This window comes from Brachyhypopomus gauderio, chromosome 15 (assembly GCF_052324685.1).
Source record: "Brachyhypopomus gauderio isolate BG-103 chromosome 15, BGAUD_0.2, whole genome shotgun sequence".
Lineage (NCBI taxonomy): Eukaryota > Metazoa > Chordata > Actinopteri > Gymnotiformes > Hypopomidae > Brachyhypopomus > Brachyhypopomus gauderio.
The window spans coordinates 18,666,699-18,684,710 of NC_135225.1; the positions used below are offsets into that span (position 1 = coordinate 18,666,699).

Consider the following 18,012-nt stretch of genomic DNA (forward strand, 5'->3'; position numbering starts at 1 on the left):
GTGAGCCCCTTCCAGAACACTCTCCGAGAAGTTAGTGACCCCAAACGGCCGGAAGCGAGGGGCGTTGTCATTTACGTCCAGCACATTGATGGTCAATCTGGCTGTAAGGAGGAGGAGTTGGGGGAGGGGCCAGGCAGAGAGGGGGCAATGTTTTAAAGGGGGGAGGAGTTACAGGAAGAAGTACTGGTGAGTGACGAGGTAAAGAAGTAAAAGATGTTAATCAACAGGAAATAGATGAGAGGAAATTGCATGAAAATACAGGAAACAAATACATGAGAGAGAAAAGGACAAGAAAGAAAGAAAGACACAGAAACAAGGCCACCTCTCACTTACCATTGGGGAGACTGACGGACATGTCGATGATGTCACTGGCATTGTCATGCACTGACACTATGATGTCAAATGTAGCCACCAGCTCTCTGTTTAAGGGTTTTCGCACGAATACTGCACCTGAGGACACACACACACACACACACACACACACACACACACACAAGCAAAACTCAACATAGGTTATACATTGCAGATTATACAGGTCAGATTACACCTGTAATAACTACACCTGTAATAACTACATCTGTAATAGCTACACCTGTAATAGCTACACCTGTAATAGCTACACCTGTGTTTCACTCACCTGTATGGAAGTCGATCCCAAATGACTCCTGCAGTCCACTCACCGGCTTGTTCCCATCATCCTTTGCTTCCACGGAGATGATGTAATACTCAAGGCGGGGTCGAAGGTCAGGGTCCTCGGCGGTGAGCGTGGCGACCACCACGCCAGGCGGAGTGGATTCATTCACACTGATGGCCTGCACAGGCTCCAAAAATCGTGGGCGTGAATCGTTCACGTCGTCCAGGACGACCGTCAAAGCTGCCGTGCCCGAGAGAGGGGGCGTGCCCCTGTCTGTCGCCACGACAACCAGCCGGTAGGAGGATCGCTCCTCACGATCCAGTGTGGTGTTGCCCACGACGACAGCCCCTGAAAGGGCGTGAACCACAAAGCGATCCTGGGCTCCGCCCTCAAGACGGTACTGCAGCCAACCATTGGAGCCGTCATCTGCATCCGTAGCTGAGAGCTGCGTCACTACCACACCTGATACACACACACACACACACACACACACACACACACACACGCACGCACACACACGCACGCACACACACACACACACACATTAATTATTTGTTCATATACAAAACAATGATCCGTTTAAACTGTTAAAACAGCTGTTGTTCACACATCACCCCAAACACTCCTGTTCACACATCACCCCAAACACTCCTGTTCACACCTTCATCCCAAACAGTCACTAGCTGGCCAAGCACATCTGATGCCTGGACATCTGGGAAGGGCACATGTGTTCAGAGCATGAATAAGAGCTGAGCTGTCTCTCTCTTTCGATCTCTCTGTCTGTCTCTCTCACTGTCTGTCTGTCTCTCTCACACCTGTGGGGCTGTTTTCTGGCAGATGGACTGTAAAGCTGGGAGGCCTGAACACTGGTGGGTTGTCGTTCTTGTCCAGGATGGTGATGGAGAGGGGGACAGTGCTGTTCAGATACCCCACGTCCTGCGCCAGCACTAACAGATCCAGGCGTGGGTCAGTGAAGTTCTCTCTATCCAACACCGCACCCTGCCGCACCGAGACCTCAGCTACAAACAAGAGAAGAAGAGAGAGAGGGAGAGACAGATGGGGAAAGCAAGAGAGATACAGGCAGGGAGAGGGAGAGAAAGAGAGAGTGAGAGAAGGAGAGGTTGTAGACATAGTGTGAGTGTGTGAGAATATTCCTAAGGTTCTTCAGTCTGTCTGAAGGAGGCAGGTGGGTGGAACTCACCTGTGCTGGTGTTAATGGTGAAAAGATCCACTCTGGGGCCCAGAAGACTGTACCTCAGCACTGCGTTTATCCCAATGTCCCTGTCCACCGCCAATACTGGGCCGTTCAGAATCAGCACCGTGGTACCTAGGGGCGGTACAGGGCACGGGGAGGACAACATCTGACAGCATTCTCATTATTCACCATTATTCACCATTATTCACCAACAGAGGGGAAGAGCGAGAGAGAGAGAAAGAGAGAGAGGGGGGGGGGGCCCTACCTGGGAGAGAGTTCTCACTGATCTCCCCTCTGTAACTGGGGGAGTTGAAGGTGGGTCTGTTGTCATTCACATCCTGGATGGAGACCACCAACACGTCTGTGTCCTGCAGGGCGGGATGGGGTGGGTGCTTCAGGACTTAACAGTGGTTTATAGTGCAGTGTATGTTATACAGTGTGGTGTGTGATAAACAGTCTGGTCTGTGTTATATGGTGTGGTGTGTGTGTGGTATACGGTGCAGTGTGTGTGTGTTATATGGTGTGGTGTGTATGGTGTGTGTTATACGGTGTGGTGTGTGTTATATGGTATGGTGTGTGTGGTGTGTATTGTACGGTGTGGTGTGTTTTGTACGGAATGATGTGTGTGGTGTGTATTGTATGGTGTGGTGTGTGTGGCGTGTGTTGTACAGTGTGGTGTGTGTGTTGTATGGTGTGGTATGTGTGGTGTGTATTGTACGGTGTGGTGTGTGGTGTGTGTTGTATGGTGTGGTGTGTGTTATATGGTGTGGTGTGTATGGTGTGTATTGTACGGTGTGGTGTGTGTGGTGTGTGTTGTACAGTGTGGTGTGTGTTGTATGGTGTGGTGTGTGTTATATGGTGCGGTGTGTATTATACGGTGCGATGTGTGTGGTGTGTGTGTTATATGGTGTGGTGTGTGTCATGCGGTGTAGTGTGTGTGTTATACTGTGCAGTGTGTGTGGTGTGTGTGTTATATGGTGTGGTGTGTGTCTTACGGTGTGGTGTGTGTTGTATGGTGTGGTGTGTGTGGTGTGTGTCATACAGTGTGGTGTGTGTGGTGTGTTGTCCGGTGTGGTGTGTGTTATACGGTGTGGTGTGTGTCTTACAGTGTGGTGTGTGTGGTGTGTGTTATATGGTGTGGTGTTTGTGGTGTGTTGTCCGGTGTGGTGTGTCATACGGTGTGATGTGTGTGGTGTGTATCATACGGTGTGGTGTGTGTGGTGTGTGTCATACGATGTGGTGTGTGTCATACGGTGTGGCGTGTCATACGGTGTAATGTGTGTGGTGTGTGTCATACGGTGTGGAGTGTGTCATACGGTGTGGTGTGTGTCATACGATGTGATGTGTGTGTGTCATAAGGTGTGTCATATGGTGTGGTGTGTGTCATACGGTGTGGTGTGTGTCATACGGTGTTGTGTGTGTCATACGGTGTGGTGTGTGTGTCATAAGGTGTGTCATATGGTGTGGTGTGTGTCATACGGTGTTGTGTGTGTCATACGGTGTGATGTGTGTGGTGTGTGGTGTGTGTCATATGGTGTGGTGTGTGTGGTGTCTGTCATACGGTGTGGTGTGTGTGGTGTGTGTCATACGGTGTGGTGTGTGTGGTGTGTCTTTACTCTGCGGGCGATACGTGGGTTTTCAGGGTTGTCCTTCACTGTGATCGTCAGTGTGTACTCCGCCGTGCGCTCTCTGTCCAGAGGCCGGTTCACCAGCACCACTCCAGACTGGAGACACAGACAAAGAGTGACAGAGAAGTGCAACGCACCACTGACAGCAGATCACCACTGTCTTGCCCTCTCTGTTCACTTCCTGTCCTCTCATCTCTGTCCTCTCCTTATTCTTCTCCTTATTCTTGTCCCTCTCCTCCACCCTTATCTCTCTCCCTCTCCTCCACCCCTCTCTCTCTCTCTCTCTCTCTCTCTCTCTCTCTCTCCATCTCCTCCACCTTCTCTCTCCCTCTCCTCCACCTTCTCTCTCTCCATCTCCTCCACCCCTCTTTCTCTCCATCTCCTCCACCTTCTCTCTCCCCCTCTCCTCCACCACTCTCTGTCACCCTCTCCTCCACCCTTCTCTCTCCCTCTCCTCCACCTTCTCTGTCTCCCTATCCTCCTCCTTCTCTCTCCCTCTCCTCCACCTTTTCTCTCTCCCTCTCCTTCACCTTCTTTCTCCCCCTCTCCTCCACCTTCTCTCTTCCCCTCTCCTCCATCCCTCTCTCTTACTGTTTCATTGATGTAGAAGCCTCCATCTAGGTTGCCGGCTGTGATGAGATACGTTAGTAGGGCGTTGCGGCCACTGTCGGCATCGCGAGCGAACACGCGTCCGACGAAGGTGTTGATGGCAGCGTCCTCGCTAACGTTGACGTTAAGGGGCAGGTTCAGGAGCACGGGGTCATTATCGTTGATGTCCAGGACCAACACACCCACCACCACCTGCCATACAGCACAGAGGATGTCAAAACACACCAGGAATAGGGTACTGCATGAGTAAGTGTGTGTGTGTGTGTATGTGTGTGTGTGTATATGTATGTGAGTGTGTGTATGTATGTGTGTGTCTGTATGTGAGTGTGTCTCTCTGTATGTGAGTGTGTGTGTGTGTGTGTGTCTGTATGCGAGTGTGTGTATGTATATGTGTCTGTATGTGTGTCTGTAAGTGTTTGTGTGTGTGTGTGTGTGTGTGTGTGTGTGTGTGTGTGTGTGTGTGGGTGTGTGTGTGTGTGCGTCTGTAAGTGTTTGTGTGTGTGTGTGTGTGTGTGTGTGTGTGTGTGTGTGTGTGTGTGTGTGTGTGTGTGTGTGTGTGTGTGTGTGTGTGTGTGTGTGTGAATGTGTCTCTGAGTGTGTGTACCGTGCTGTTCCTTGGAGGTGTTCCCAGGTCTTTAGCAGTCACAGTGATGTTGTAGTAGGCTGTAGTCTCTCGGTCCAGTTCCACGTCTCTTCTCACTCGAAGATCTCCCTCCACAGGAGAAACTATGAACTCATCTGAACACACAACCCACAAACTTGTGAGAAAAGTAAGCAGTGTTTTTCAAATGCATTCTTCTACACACAACACACACACACTCCCTCACTCACACACACACACTCCCTAACTCAAACACACACACTCTGGCTCTCACTGTTGGGGTCTCCTGCGGTGATGCTGTACTCCACTTTGCCGTTAAGGCCCGAGTCATCGTCAGTGGCTCTGAGTGTGCAGACACGCGGACCTGGCTGACCCTCCGTCACCTCGAACGGCCCCTCGAAAGGCCTGGGGAACTGTGGGGTCACGTCGTTCACGTCTATCACATTCACCAGCACCTGAGTAGGGAATATATCGAATGAAGCTCTCTGTGAGTGTGTGTGTGTGTGTGTGTGTGTGTGTAAAGCATTGTGACAGATGTGTGTCCAGAGAGATAAGGCAACTCATACAAATTGTGGAAAGATGAGAGAACATCAGAGAAGCTTCACACACACACACGCACGCATGCACGCACACACACACACACACACACACACACACACACACACACACACACACACACCTATTGCATTAGGCTGGAATAGTCCTGCTGCCGCTGTGCAGCGTGGGTGGATGTGTGCGGTACACTTACAGTGGTACTGGACGTCAGTCTGAGGTTTGCTATTGGGCACTGATCGGTGGCAGTGAGCACCAGGGTATAGCGCCCCCCGCTGGTCTCATAATCCAACTCTTTCACCACAACTATGCGGCCCTACACACACACACGGAGAAACAACCACGTTGTACACTCTTTATACGCATATGCCAGCTGATCTCAGTGTGTGCGGTTTCATGTACCGTATTGTTGTTAATGCTGAATGTTTCTGCCAGGTTGCCCAGGGTGATGGCGTATGACAGAGTCCCATTGGGTCCCTCGTCTGGGTCAGTGGCTGTAACCGTGGCGATGGTGGCCCACTGTGTGTTGGGACCCTCAGTAAGGACAGTGACGTACTCCTTGGCGCTGAAGCGTGGAGCGTTGTCATTCTCGTCTATGATGCGCACCCACACCGTGGTGGAGGCCTGCAAACAACCCAGCAATACAGGAGGTCACCATACACACCTTCACATGCCACACACACACACCTTCACACATGCCTTCACATGCCACACACACACCTTCACACACACGTTCACATGCCACACACACACGTTCACATGCCACACACACACCTTCACATGCCACACACACACACCTTCACACACACCTTCACATGCCACACACACACACCTTCACATGCCACACACACACACCTTCACATGCCACACACACCTTCACACACACCTTCACATGCCACACACACACACCTTCACACATGCCTTCACATGCCACACACACACCTTCACACACACGTTCACATGCCACACACACACCTTCACATGCCACACACACACCTTCACATGCCACACACACACACCTTCACATGCCACACACACACACCTTCACACACACTTTCACATGCCACACACACACACCTTCACATGCCACACACACCTTCACACACACCTTCACATGCCACACACACACCTTCACACACACCTTCACATGCCACACACACCTTCACACACACCTTCACATGCCACACACACACACCTTCACACACACCTTCACATGTCCTATTACTCTGTTGTTAACCCATGGACTATAGTGGATTGGCTTTTCTAACATTCATTCCGGACTGACATTAGAATTTGACATTAGAGACGCCCCATGCCTCCTTCCCACATAAATAAAACTATCAAAGAAACTTCTACATTAATTTGCATAACAGGTTTCATCCTGCTCAGAAGCGGCTCCCCGTTACAGAAATGAGGCAAAGACCTTTACACTTCGAATTAGAAACGTCACATCAGACATTCACACAAAATCCCCTCAAAGATCCCCGAAGGTCCCCAAAGACTCCTACCCTAACTTCACGTAGCACGTGATGGCAGTGACAGAGACACCATCCGCCTCACTCTCACGTCTTCACCACGTCTATATTATTACGATATGCAAAATGACTCATGTCAACACCAGTTTATTTATAAGGCGCCGTTCATTTTAGATGCAAAATCTCAAAGTGCTTTACATACATGAGATTAAAGAGTTTCCACGACAAACTCATGTCAAAGATTATAAGATCTGCAAGTCTTTTGAGAAACTTATTACTGATGTGTTCCTTTACGTTCCATAACCAGATAAACTAATTCAACAGTTCTGTTGATTTAAATTATTTAAAATCCTGTCCTACTACACAACAATTACGAAAGACAACAACACCTTCTAGGTTCCCGTCTGGCGGCAGTGTTTATCTTTACATCATTTGCCTACTTTCACAAACAGTTCACTATGCTGTTTGAATAAAGAAACCATCCCGCTTTGCCTGTTTGACCTGCTGAGGGTTTCTGGTATGTCACACCCCCCGTCCCCTTCAGTGCTCAGTGTCCAAGATATCCAAACACGAGAACTCACAATATCATTCTCACTAGAAAAAATACTGTTTATTACCCAGTAGTGGGGACAATCTGAGTATAAATTTATTGATTGCACTTGGGTGTTGTGACTTGTACAGCCCAAAACGATCAAAGCATGTCTGATCTAATGTAGTTTTTTTGTGTACATGTACAAAAAACAAAATTAGGTTTTTAATAATTTATCGACTACATTTACACACTGCATGTGGTATCTTTCAATGTTTTGTTCCGTTTCCATAAGAGGAGGAGTGTCATAAGTGTGGTGGGGTGGAGCGGAGGGGGGTGAAGTCTCGGGGTGGAGCGGAACCTCCAGCCAGTGTGGACCTGCGCGTTTCTGCGCTCCTCAGTCACCGACGCGAAGTTTCCAAAGTTCATACACAAGAACTATAAGGGAGTTTTTTTTAATGTCCTGTTATTTTGCTCCAGGCTGACATCCCTCGACGTCCTGCGACATAAACTGTATGATCAGAACCAAGAGCAACATTTAAAGTTCATCAAAAGAAAATTTTGAATTACTAGGAAGATTCTACACAGACATCGATGGCGCTGAGTGCGGGTTCACTGACCTTCCCCGTGTTCTTCACCGCTTTCATCGTTGTTCAAGGTAGGTCGAGTCCGGGCACATTCACTTCCCCGTGTTTGGGTCTCGGGTCGCAGGGCGTGTGTGGACCTGCGCTCATCGCAGCTCGGCACTGACTGTGATGCTGGGGACCGTCTGATCAAGGAACCGCTGCTCAATCCGTTTTGATCGGTTTAATGACCTTATGGGTCTAATGTAGGGAATTACATCCGTTACGTTATTATTATCGTGGCTAATTGTGTGGTTGAAGTGTCTATATTAAAGTATCTCAGTTTTAAACGTGTGGCTTGTTGGCTGCCTTCGTCGGTGTCTGGGGCTGCAGTATCCTGTGTTAACTTTAACGAGGCGGTTCTGACGTCCCTCGTTACGGCAGCATTAGGCGCAGATGCGGTTGTGACAACGAACTGATGTGAAGTTGTTGTTGTGAAGTTTAAGGTCAGGGCTTGTTTTCCTCTCGTTTTCCTTTATCGTGGTTGTAACTCCGCCCCTAAACATCTGGCGCGGTGCCAGGTGTGTTTAACCTCGAGCGCTCGTACGTTCACAAAATCTGCTGGAGAAACAACGTACGAAGTGAAATTGAACATGAAAACCTTCAGCATTCTCTAAAGCGTCATCCGGTGCAGAACGCTGGGAGATACACTAATGTAGGATGGCAGTGGCTTTCACAGAGCCATTATTTCATATGCTCATTAGCACCCACTGAATTCGTTGTCACCCCACAAAACCGTTTAATTTCTGCTTTGTGTACTAGACACACCAAAAAAGCTACTAAGCAAACCTGGATCTCTGGTGGTTTTTCTGAACGGAAGGTAAACTATATATCGTTTGCTTCCTGAGAGGTCCACCATACCCTGTGTTGGGTGAAGGAGGAGTTACCTGTGCCACAAACCTAATGTGACCCAGATGGGCCACAGGAGCACTGTAGCACACTCAGTGTAAAACACTCACTGTAACACACTGTAACACTCACTGTAGCACACTTGCTGTAACACACTCGCTGTAGCACACTTACTGCACACTGTAGCACACTCACTTTAGCACACTCACTGTAGTACACTGTAACACACTCACTGTAGCACACTGTAAACACATTGTAACACACTCACTGAGGGGTCAGAGGGTCGATGGTAACAGGGCCGTAAGGTCAGGAGGGGGCTGACTGGGGCACCTTGTCCACAATTAAGCGGCTTGTGAATAGACACCATTGATTACCTGATTTCCCCTGAGACTGAAGGGCACAGAATGGCTCCTCTGAAAACCCAATAGGTTTGGTCATTTTTAGTTGAAGGACTCCATGTGAGTGAGACACATGCCAAGAAGCAAAATGAACATCAACTTCACAACACTAAGTTGTGGCGGTTTCTACGGTATTGAACATGAGCAAATCTGATAAGAAGCAGAATGAGACCTCAACTGTATTAGCAAAGTCATGCTCAGATCTCCGTAAGTGTTTCCCATGGGGGAAATAAGCATGATTAATAATTACCCCAAGTGAGCAGAATTCACAGCAATTATCTTATGTTGAACAGCCTCTCCAAATACCAGTCTGAACCAGTCACACAGTCCTGTCCTGTGTCTGATTACACAAGGAAGTCACGAGTTCATCATTACGAACATTTAGACTGGACACACAGGAGTACAATTGAGAAATCTGACCGATCATCCCTTCACATCTTCCGTGATGCAGACACGGATCCGCCTGCTTCTCTCTCTCCCCAACGTTTGTGGTTCATTGATGGGTTTTCCTTAAGCAAGCTGGCAGATGCTTCCTGAGGTCAATGGCTGCTTCTCCAGCAACACTAACATCACGGCACATGAGCCCATGGAGTAGCACCCCAGCAGGTCTCCACTCAGATCACTGTTCCTGCAGGACGCTGCAGCGTGTAGCGTGGTTGCTGTGGGCAGAGTGGCTTCCAGCCCGGGGAAGCACACACATAGACTGGGAATATCAGGAAGAATGGGAATAATGGATTGGACCAGAATCAGATACAAGTTCATTGTCTGTGTGAGAGAGGAACAGGGCCAGATCCCCCAGCCTCCCACAATCACACTCTTCCTGACACACACACACACACACACACACACACACACACACACACACACACACACACACACACACACACACACACACACACACACACACCCCCACACAGACACACATACACATACACGCACGCATGTACTCACACACACACACACACACACACACACACACACACACACACAAATACACGCACACATGCAATAACACACACACACACACACACATACACGCACGCATGCACTCACACACACACACGCACACCCACACACACACACACACACACACGTGCACACACACACGCGCGCACACACATACACAATCAGAGCAACTCTGTTCAGGGTGGAGTTTGCTATAGAACTAGGGGTGTGTGCATTTCCCTGGAGCAGTGACAGTAGTTTAGCTCAGTGAGATTAGAGGGGATCTGTGAATGAGGCCTGATACAATCTCTGGTTGTTTGGTCCTCTGCAAAGCTGAGATGAGAGAGGCATGTAGAGGACCAACACACACACACACACACACACACTCACACACACACACCACACCACACACACACACCACACACACACACACACACACACACCACACCCACACACACTCACAGACACACACAGGACACACACTCACACAAACACACACACACACAAACACACACACACACACCACACACTCACACACACAAATACACATGCACACACACTCACTCACACACACTCACAAAGACACACACAGACACACACACTCACACACACAAACACACACACACACACACACACTCACAGACACACACAGACACACACTCACAAACACACACAAACACGCACACACAAACACGCACCACACACACAAACACACACATGCACACACTCACATACACACACAAACACACACATGCACACACTCAATACACACAAACAAACACACACAGACACACACACTCACACACACTCACATGTACACACACACACGCACACACACACAGACACACACACACAGACATACATGCACTCACACACACGGTGTCACAGGTGCCTGTTGCTTCAGTGTGACTAAGTGTTCAGTAATACTGAAAGTGATCATTATGGTGGAACAGTGTGGAGTTCTCCAGCTCACAGCACCTCCTCTGAGTCCATATCTGCCCTTTAACTGCAGTCATCTGGATTGGGGGCTATAAATACCTCTCAGTGTTATGCACTCAAGTCCGAAATGCTGGTTGGTGTAGGTCAAATGTGTCATTTAGAAACCACAGATTACTGGTTGCAGCTGGTAATGTGGGGACATTGGGTGCTGCAGACACACCATCACAAAGAACACAGACAAAGAACACAGAACACAGACAAAGAACACAGATAAAGAACACAGGACAAAGAACACAGAACACAGACAAAGAACACAGAACACAGGCCAAGAACACAGAACACAGGCCAAGAACACAGAACACAGGACAAAGAACACAGAACACAGACAAAGAACACAGATAAAGAACACAGACAAAGAACACAGAACACAGACAAAGAACACAGACCAAGAACACAGGACAAAGAACACAGACCAAGAACACAGTACACAGGCCAAGAAAACACAGAACAACAGGACAAAGAACACAGACAAATAACACAGAACACAGGACAAAGAACACAGAACACAGGACAAAGAACACAGGACACAGACAAAGAACACAGGACAAAGAACACAGTGACACAGACAAAGAACACAGGACAAAGAACACAGACAAAGAACACAAAACACAGACAAAGAACACAGACAAAGAACACAGACAAAGAACACAGCACACAGACAAAGAACACAGATAAAGAACACAGGACAAAGAACACAGACCAAGAACACAGAACACAGGCCAAGACCACAGAACACAGGACAAAGAACACAGACCAAGAACACAGAACACAGGACAAAGAACACAGAACACAGGACAAAGAACACAGACAAATAACACAGAACACAGGACAAAGAACACAGACAAATAACACAGAACACAGGACAAAGAACACAGAACACATGACAAAGAACACAGAACACAACATTCAGACGCTGAAGTGAACATTTCGGCTTTAGTACTTGCAGTCCAAGATAACACATCAGAACGCTCAGTCATCTACAGGTGTACTCTGTTCCCTGTGCATGTGGTTGTACTCAAGTGTGCATAATTGATGATCCAGTATCATGATCAATTATGTGACTCTTCATAACGATTGATAACGATGAAGAATCAGTTCACCACTCTGGTGGTATATGCATACTCACAAACATACTCCTACACACAGCAGACACTGCTCAGGAAATGACCACAACCACCACAGTCAGACTTCTCAGAATGTGCAGATCACTTACAGCATCACTGCTACAGAAAACACACACACACGCTGTAGTTGGCAGCTGTGTACGATCCGCTATCGACTTTGCTGGCTTCAGATTGTCCTTTGATCAAAATAAATTCACCTCTATGTTCTTCTCCATCCCCTCATCCTCTCTTCTCACCCCTCATCCCAACTCTTCTCCCCTCATCTGCAAGCAGAACGGCGAAAAGATGCTTCCCCCTGATACCCCTCTTCCCCGTTCGCCCCTCATCCCCTTCTCCCCCTCATCCCTTCTTCTCACCCTCATCCCCTTCTCCCCTCATCCTCTCTTCTCCCCTAATCCCCCTTCTCCCCTCATCCCCTTCTCCCCTCATCCCTTTCTTCTCCCCTCATCCCCTTCTCCCCTCATCCTCTCTTCTCCCCTAATCCCCTTCTTCCCTCATCCTCTCTTCTCCCCTCATCCTCTCTTCTCCCCTAATCCCCTTCTTCCCTCATCCTCTCTTCTCCCCTCATCCTCTCTTCTCCCCTAATCCCCTTCTCCCCTCATCCCCTTCTCCCCTCATCCTTCTTCTCCCCTCATCCCCTTCTCCCCTCATCCTCTCTTCTCCCCTAATCCCCTTCTTCCCTCATCCCCTCTTCTCCCCTCATCCTCTCTTCTCCCCTAATCCCCTTCTTCCCTCATCCTCTCTTCTTCCCTCATCCCTTCTTCTCCCCTCATCCCCTTTCTCCCCTCATCCCCTCTTCTCCCCTCATCCTCTCTTCTCCCCTCATCCCCTCTTCTTCCCTCATCCTCTCTTCTCCCCTCATCCCCTCTTCTTCCCTCATCCCCTCTTCTTCCCTCATCCCTTCTTCTCCCCTCATCCTCTCTTCTCCCCTAATCCCCTTCTTCCCTCATCCTCTCTTCTTCCCTCATCCCTTCTTCTCCCCTCATCCCCTTCTCCCCTCATCCCCTCTTCTCCCCTCATCCTCTCTTCTCCCCTCATCCCCCTCTTCTCCCCTCATCCCCTCTTCTCCCCTCTCATCCCCTCTTCTCCCCTCATCCTCTCCCCTCCCCTCATCCTCTCTTCTCTCCTCTTCACCTGTTCAGCTCAAGGTGGCCACCACTCCCACTCCCATGGCCTGGGTGTGAGCTCCCTCCACACCTCCTACGTTTGCCCCGAGGGGGCCAACGCCACGCTGGTGTGTACCCAGTCCGGCTCCAAGGCCCACCTCACGGACGTCCTGAAGCACGTCTGGTTCTTCACACCCCATATGGACCAGCACTGCAAAAACATCCTGCACCCCTCGCATCCATGGCAACCGCACGCTGGGTGTGGTCCACAAAGTGCATGACTCCGCCTTCTCCCTGACCCTGATGGAGGTGACGAAGGCTGACGAGGGCCGCTACTGCTGCCAGAGCACGGAGGTGCTGGGCCGGGACAAGAACAACCACACCAAGCTGCTGCACGCACACAGCAACATGATCCTCACCGTACACTCACGTAAGAGACGGACGCCACGCGGCCGAGGGGGGGAAGGGGGGGCGAGGGGGCAGAGAACGGTCGAGGAGAAAGAGGGATGGAACAGAGAGAGAGGAGAAACAGATGAGAAGGAGACTGAGAAGGTGAAGGTGGAGAGATTAAAAGTGAGGAACATGGGAGGAATAGAGAGAACAGTCAGTGAGAATGAAAGTACCAGTGCACTTATGTGTTGTGTGTGTGTGTGTGTGTGTGTGTGTGTGTGTGTGAGTGTGTGTGTGTGTGTGTTTGTGTGTGTGTTTGTGTGTGTGTGTTTGTGTGTGTGTGCATGTGTGTGTGTGCGTGTGTGTGTGTTTGTGTGTGTGTGCATGTGTGTGTGTGCGTGTGTGTGTGTGTGTTTGTGTGTGTTTGTGTGTGTGTGTTTGTGTGTGTGTGCATGTGTGTGTGTGCGTGTGTGTGTGTGTGTGTGTGTGTGTGTGTGTGTGTGTGTGTGTGTGTGTGTGCATATGTGCGTGTGTGCTAATAGATCTAATGTTTATCTTCATATTCTGCAGGTGATGATTCTGCAGGTCAAAACAAGAATCCGAAGTGTATGGAGTTCGACATCAGACCTCCGGCAGGTACATTCAACTCAGAACCACCCACCCCTACACTACATTACACCCTCACTACACTACACTATACCCTCACTACACTACACTACACCCTCACTACACCCCCTACACTACACTACATCCCCACTACACTACACCCCCACTATACTACACTACACCATCCACTACACTACACCCTCACTACACCCCACTACACTACACTACACACTCACTACACTACACCCCCAACACTACACTACACCCCCACTACACTACATCCTCACTACACCCCCAACACTACACTACACCCCCTCTACACCCTCACTACACCCCCACTACACTACACTCTCACTACACTACATCCCCACTACACTACACCCCCACTATACTACACCCCCACTACACTACACCCCCTCTCTACACCCTCACTACACCCCCACTACACTACACCCTCACTACACTACATCCCCACTAAACTACAATACACCCCCACTACACTACACCCCCCTTCTACACCCTCACTACACTACACCCTCACTACACTACACTACACCCCCACTACACCCTCACTACACTACACCCCCAACTACACCTCCCAGTACACACACTCCTATTTTTTATTAGTTTTCTTTCTGTCTTTTCTAGGAAGCTCTGTCGCTGCAGGTTTGGCCTCAGCAGTGTGCATTATGGGTGTTCTGTGTCTGCCACTTATATTACTGCTGGTGTATCGGCAAAGACAAGGAGCTCAAAGGAGCCGGCGTGAGTACATATATGTATATATATGCGTGTGTGTGTGTGACCACTTTACATGCACATGAAGGACCTCTGTCTGAAATGTCCTGTTTCTCTGTGTACTTTCTCTCTCTCTCTCTCTCTCTCTCTCTCTCTCTCTCTCTATCTATCTATCTATCTATCTATATATATATATATATATATATATATATATATATATATATATATATATATATATATATATCAGTTTCCTGTTTCGTTGGAAACCTTGTGAAAGTGGACGTTTTAGACAGAGGTCCTTTATCAGCAGTGCAAGCAAAGTGCTCATGAAGTTTTAGAAGGAGGAATCAGTTTCTAAGTAGATGTTTAAATCCGAACATCCATTACATATTTAAATCCGAACGTTCATTACACAGGTTTCCAAAGTTATGAAAGTGCAGATGAGTTCTTTTTCCTATTTGCTGCCATAGCAACATGTGACAGTGCAGATGTCAATGATATAATGTTCATTAGCTTTAAAGGATATTCTACAAATTTTCTTCATCTTTCAATGGTTTAGATGTAAACAAAGTCATTAAGAGTGTTTTGGTGTGAAATGCATGTCTGTAGATAAATTGTACTGAGTCAGAACAATTCACAGTAGCATTAAGAGCATTTAATGGCTCTAAAAGCTAATGCTACATTCCGTTATTACACAAAATTGATACTAATATGTTTGGCCTAAAATGTATTTTTTAATATAAATTACGGATAACTTTTGTGTTTCATCTCAAAACCAGATTCTCAACAGAGATTAAAGCACTTAGAGAGCTTTTGTAGACACTAGCCTGTAGCTACAGCCTTTCAACGCAGCTAACGGGCTTTTGTAGTCACTAGCCTGTAGCTACAGCCTTTCAACACAGCTAACAGGCTTTTGTAGTCACTAGCCTGTAGCTACAGCCTTTCAACACAGCTAATGGGCCTTTGTAGTCAATAGCCTGTAACTACAGACCTGCTACGTGGCTAATGCCAGACAGAAGTGTTTGTTTACAGCTTATTTTTCTTAACTAATTTGGAAGATGGCAGAGTGTGAGTGTGTCTGTTTCCAAAATGTACCACTGTAGCACATTGTATTTTCTCTATTATTTTTGTAACCATGTACCACATGGCAAACCGCCATTGTGAACAATTAACCAGCAAGTGAACATAGACTATATAGCTACAGTCTGTTGGTAAACTCGTATTCTGTTGGGACTGCTCTGATGAATAAGAATTTTGAACATTGTTGACGTGTGAACCCCCCACCTACACAACACTTAACACACGTGAACGGCGGAGGGCACATGCAGGGCGTGGTGAGGAAAAGTAGTCCCCAAAAAAACATGTCACTTTACCCATTTAGCACCATTATCAGGGTGATACATAAAAAACTGACATGTTTTGGCATGCAAGTTAATTGTTCGTTCTGGACGTGTGGTTCCTAGCACTACAACTGTGAAGAATTCTGACTCTGAAGAATACATTTCTCCACAAAGACTATATGACACCAAACACACTTCATGTCTTTTTACCTCTGAACCACAGATGATGAAGACATTTTTCAAAACTACTGAAGTTGCCCTTTAAAATGATTTGCCACTGGAAACCACATTCTTCATTCTGATGGTCTGAAGGTGTTCAGCAAGGCTTCTGTGCTTCTCATGCATTCTCCAGTGCAAAGCTGGTTTCTCATTGACTGCGCGTGTGCATGTGTGTGTCCATATGCGTGCATGTGTGTGTGCTTGCATGCATGTGTATGAGGGTGTGTGTGTGTGTATTCACTGCATATCCTGCTCAACATCCTGCCCGGCATGGTTGGTGTAAGACATGGGCGAGCACTGGATATGAGGCAGATTGTGGTTGCTGATAGTCTGTTTCCTGCCACACAGTGATGTGTTTAATCTTCCCTCCATACACAGGTGCACACGAGCTGGTGCGTATGGACAGGTGAGTCCTGGTGTCTGTGCCTGTCATGACACTGATGGCGTTGGAATGTAGTGTTGCGTGAGGATTTGAGTGGTGGTTTTAAACACACCCTCTCTCCTCCTCTGGCTATGCAGTGAGGCCCCAGGGCCATGACAACCCCGTGTTCATGGGTGGATCTCCCAAGCCTCGAACCGTGTCTGCCATTCTGACCCGCCAGCCATCCGAATCAGGGCGCCACCTGCTGTCTGACCCTGGAACACCTTTCAGCCCCAGCACGCATGGAGACGTGTTCTTCCCAGCTCAGGGCAAGTGTTAAAACACACACACACACACATGCACACACTCACATACAACCACCTACCCACACACACAAACACACACACACACACACACACACACACACACACACACACACACACACACACACACACACACACACACACATATATATATATATATATATATATATATATATATATATATATATATACATACACTGCCTGCTGATGTATCCACACATGAAGTTCTGCTGCCTACCAACCACACACATACACCCACACACACACACACACACACACACACACACACACACACCACACACACACACACACACACACACTCCTCTATCATCCCTGACTTCCTCATACAGCAGCCACTGTAAGCCCCAGGTCACAATAACAAACACACAGATGCACACACACACGTGTATGTACAGCAAATGTGACAACACTCACTGCTTGGCCCCAGCCAGCAGCTTGCATGCACACGCATGTGCTGATATAGCTGTATGACTGCACACGCGTGCTGATATAGCTGTATGACTGCACACATGTGTGCTGATATAGCTGTATAACTGCACACACGTGCTGATATAGCTGTATGACTGCACATGCGTGGGGCTGATATAGGTGTATGACTGAGGGAGGGAGTGCGAGTGAGAGAGTGAGTGAAGGAGTGAGAGAGGGAGTGAGAGTGTGGGTGAAGGAGTGAGAGAGTGAGTGAAGGAATGTGAGAGTGAGTGAAGGAGTGAGAGAGGGTGTGCGAGTGAGAGAGTGTGAACTGCTTCAGAG

The 18,012-nt window shown here is 48.3% G+C and overlaps 2 protein-coding genes across 2 annotated transcripts in view; one reads left to right on the top strand and one right to left on the bottom strand.

Moving 5' to 3' along the window:
• cdh23 (cadherin-related 23) overlaps nucleotides 1-5,870 on the bottom strand; it is a gene marked incomplete at its 5' end in the record, with an annotated part of 21,752 nt that extends 15,882 nt beyond the window's left edge. Inside the window, 12 exons of the mRNA XM_076973824.1 lie at nucleotides 1-101; nucleotides 334-450; nucleotides 638-1,096; nucleotides 1,450-1,653; nucleotides 1,836-1,961; nucleotides 2,095-2,197; nucleotides 3,446-3,553; nucleotides 4,049-4,258; nucleotides 4,671-4,804; nucleotides 4,942-5,122; nucleotides 5,416-5,535; nucleotides 5,622-5,870. The exon at nucleotides 1-101 is cut by the window's left edge and continues 124 nt beyond it. Of these exons, the coding sequence (XP_076829939.1) occupies nucleotides 1-101; nucleotides 334-450; nucleotides 638-1,096; nucleotides 1,450-1,653; nucleotides 1,836-1,961; nucleotides 2,095-2,197; nucleotides 3,446-3,553; nucleotides 4,049-4,258; nucleotides 4,671-4,804; nucleotides 4,942-5,122; nucleotides 5,416-5,535; nucleotides 5,622-5,870 (2,112 nt within the window). The remainder of the gene's footprint in view (nucleotides 102-333; nucleotides 451-637; nucleotides 1,097-1,449; nucleotides 1,654-1,835; nucleotides 1,962-2,094; nucleotides 2,198-3,445; nucleotides 3,554-4,048; nucleotides 4,259-4,670; nucleotides 4,805-4,941; nucleotides 5,123-5,415; nucleotides 5,536-5,621) is intronic.
• A 1,697-nt stretch (nucleotides 5,871-7,567) lies between these two features.
• On the top strand, nucleotides 7,568-17,245 carry vsir (V-set immunoregulatory receptor). Its single transcript, XM_076974192.1, is given in 6 exon segments — nucleotides 7,568-7,881; nucleotides 13,304-13,497; nucleotides 13,499-13,697; nucleotides 14,228-14,293; nucleotides 14,912-15,025; nucleotides 16,936-17,245. Coding segments are annotated over 6 exon segments (669 nt in total). The 5' UTR covers nucleotides 7,568-7,817; the 3' UTR covers nucleotides 16,968-17,245.
• The last annotated feature ends 767 nt before the right edge of the window (nucleotides 17,246-18,012 follow it).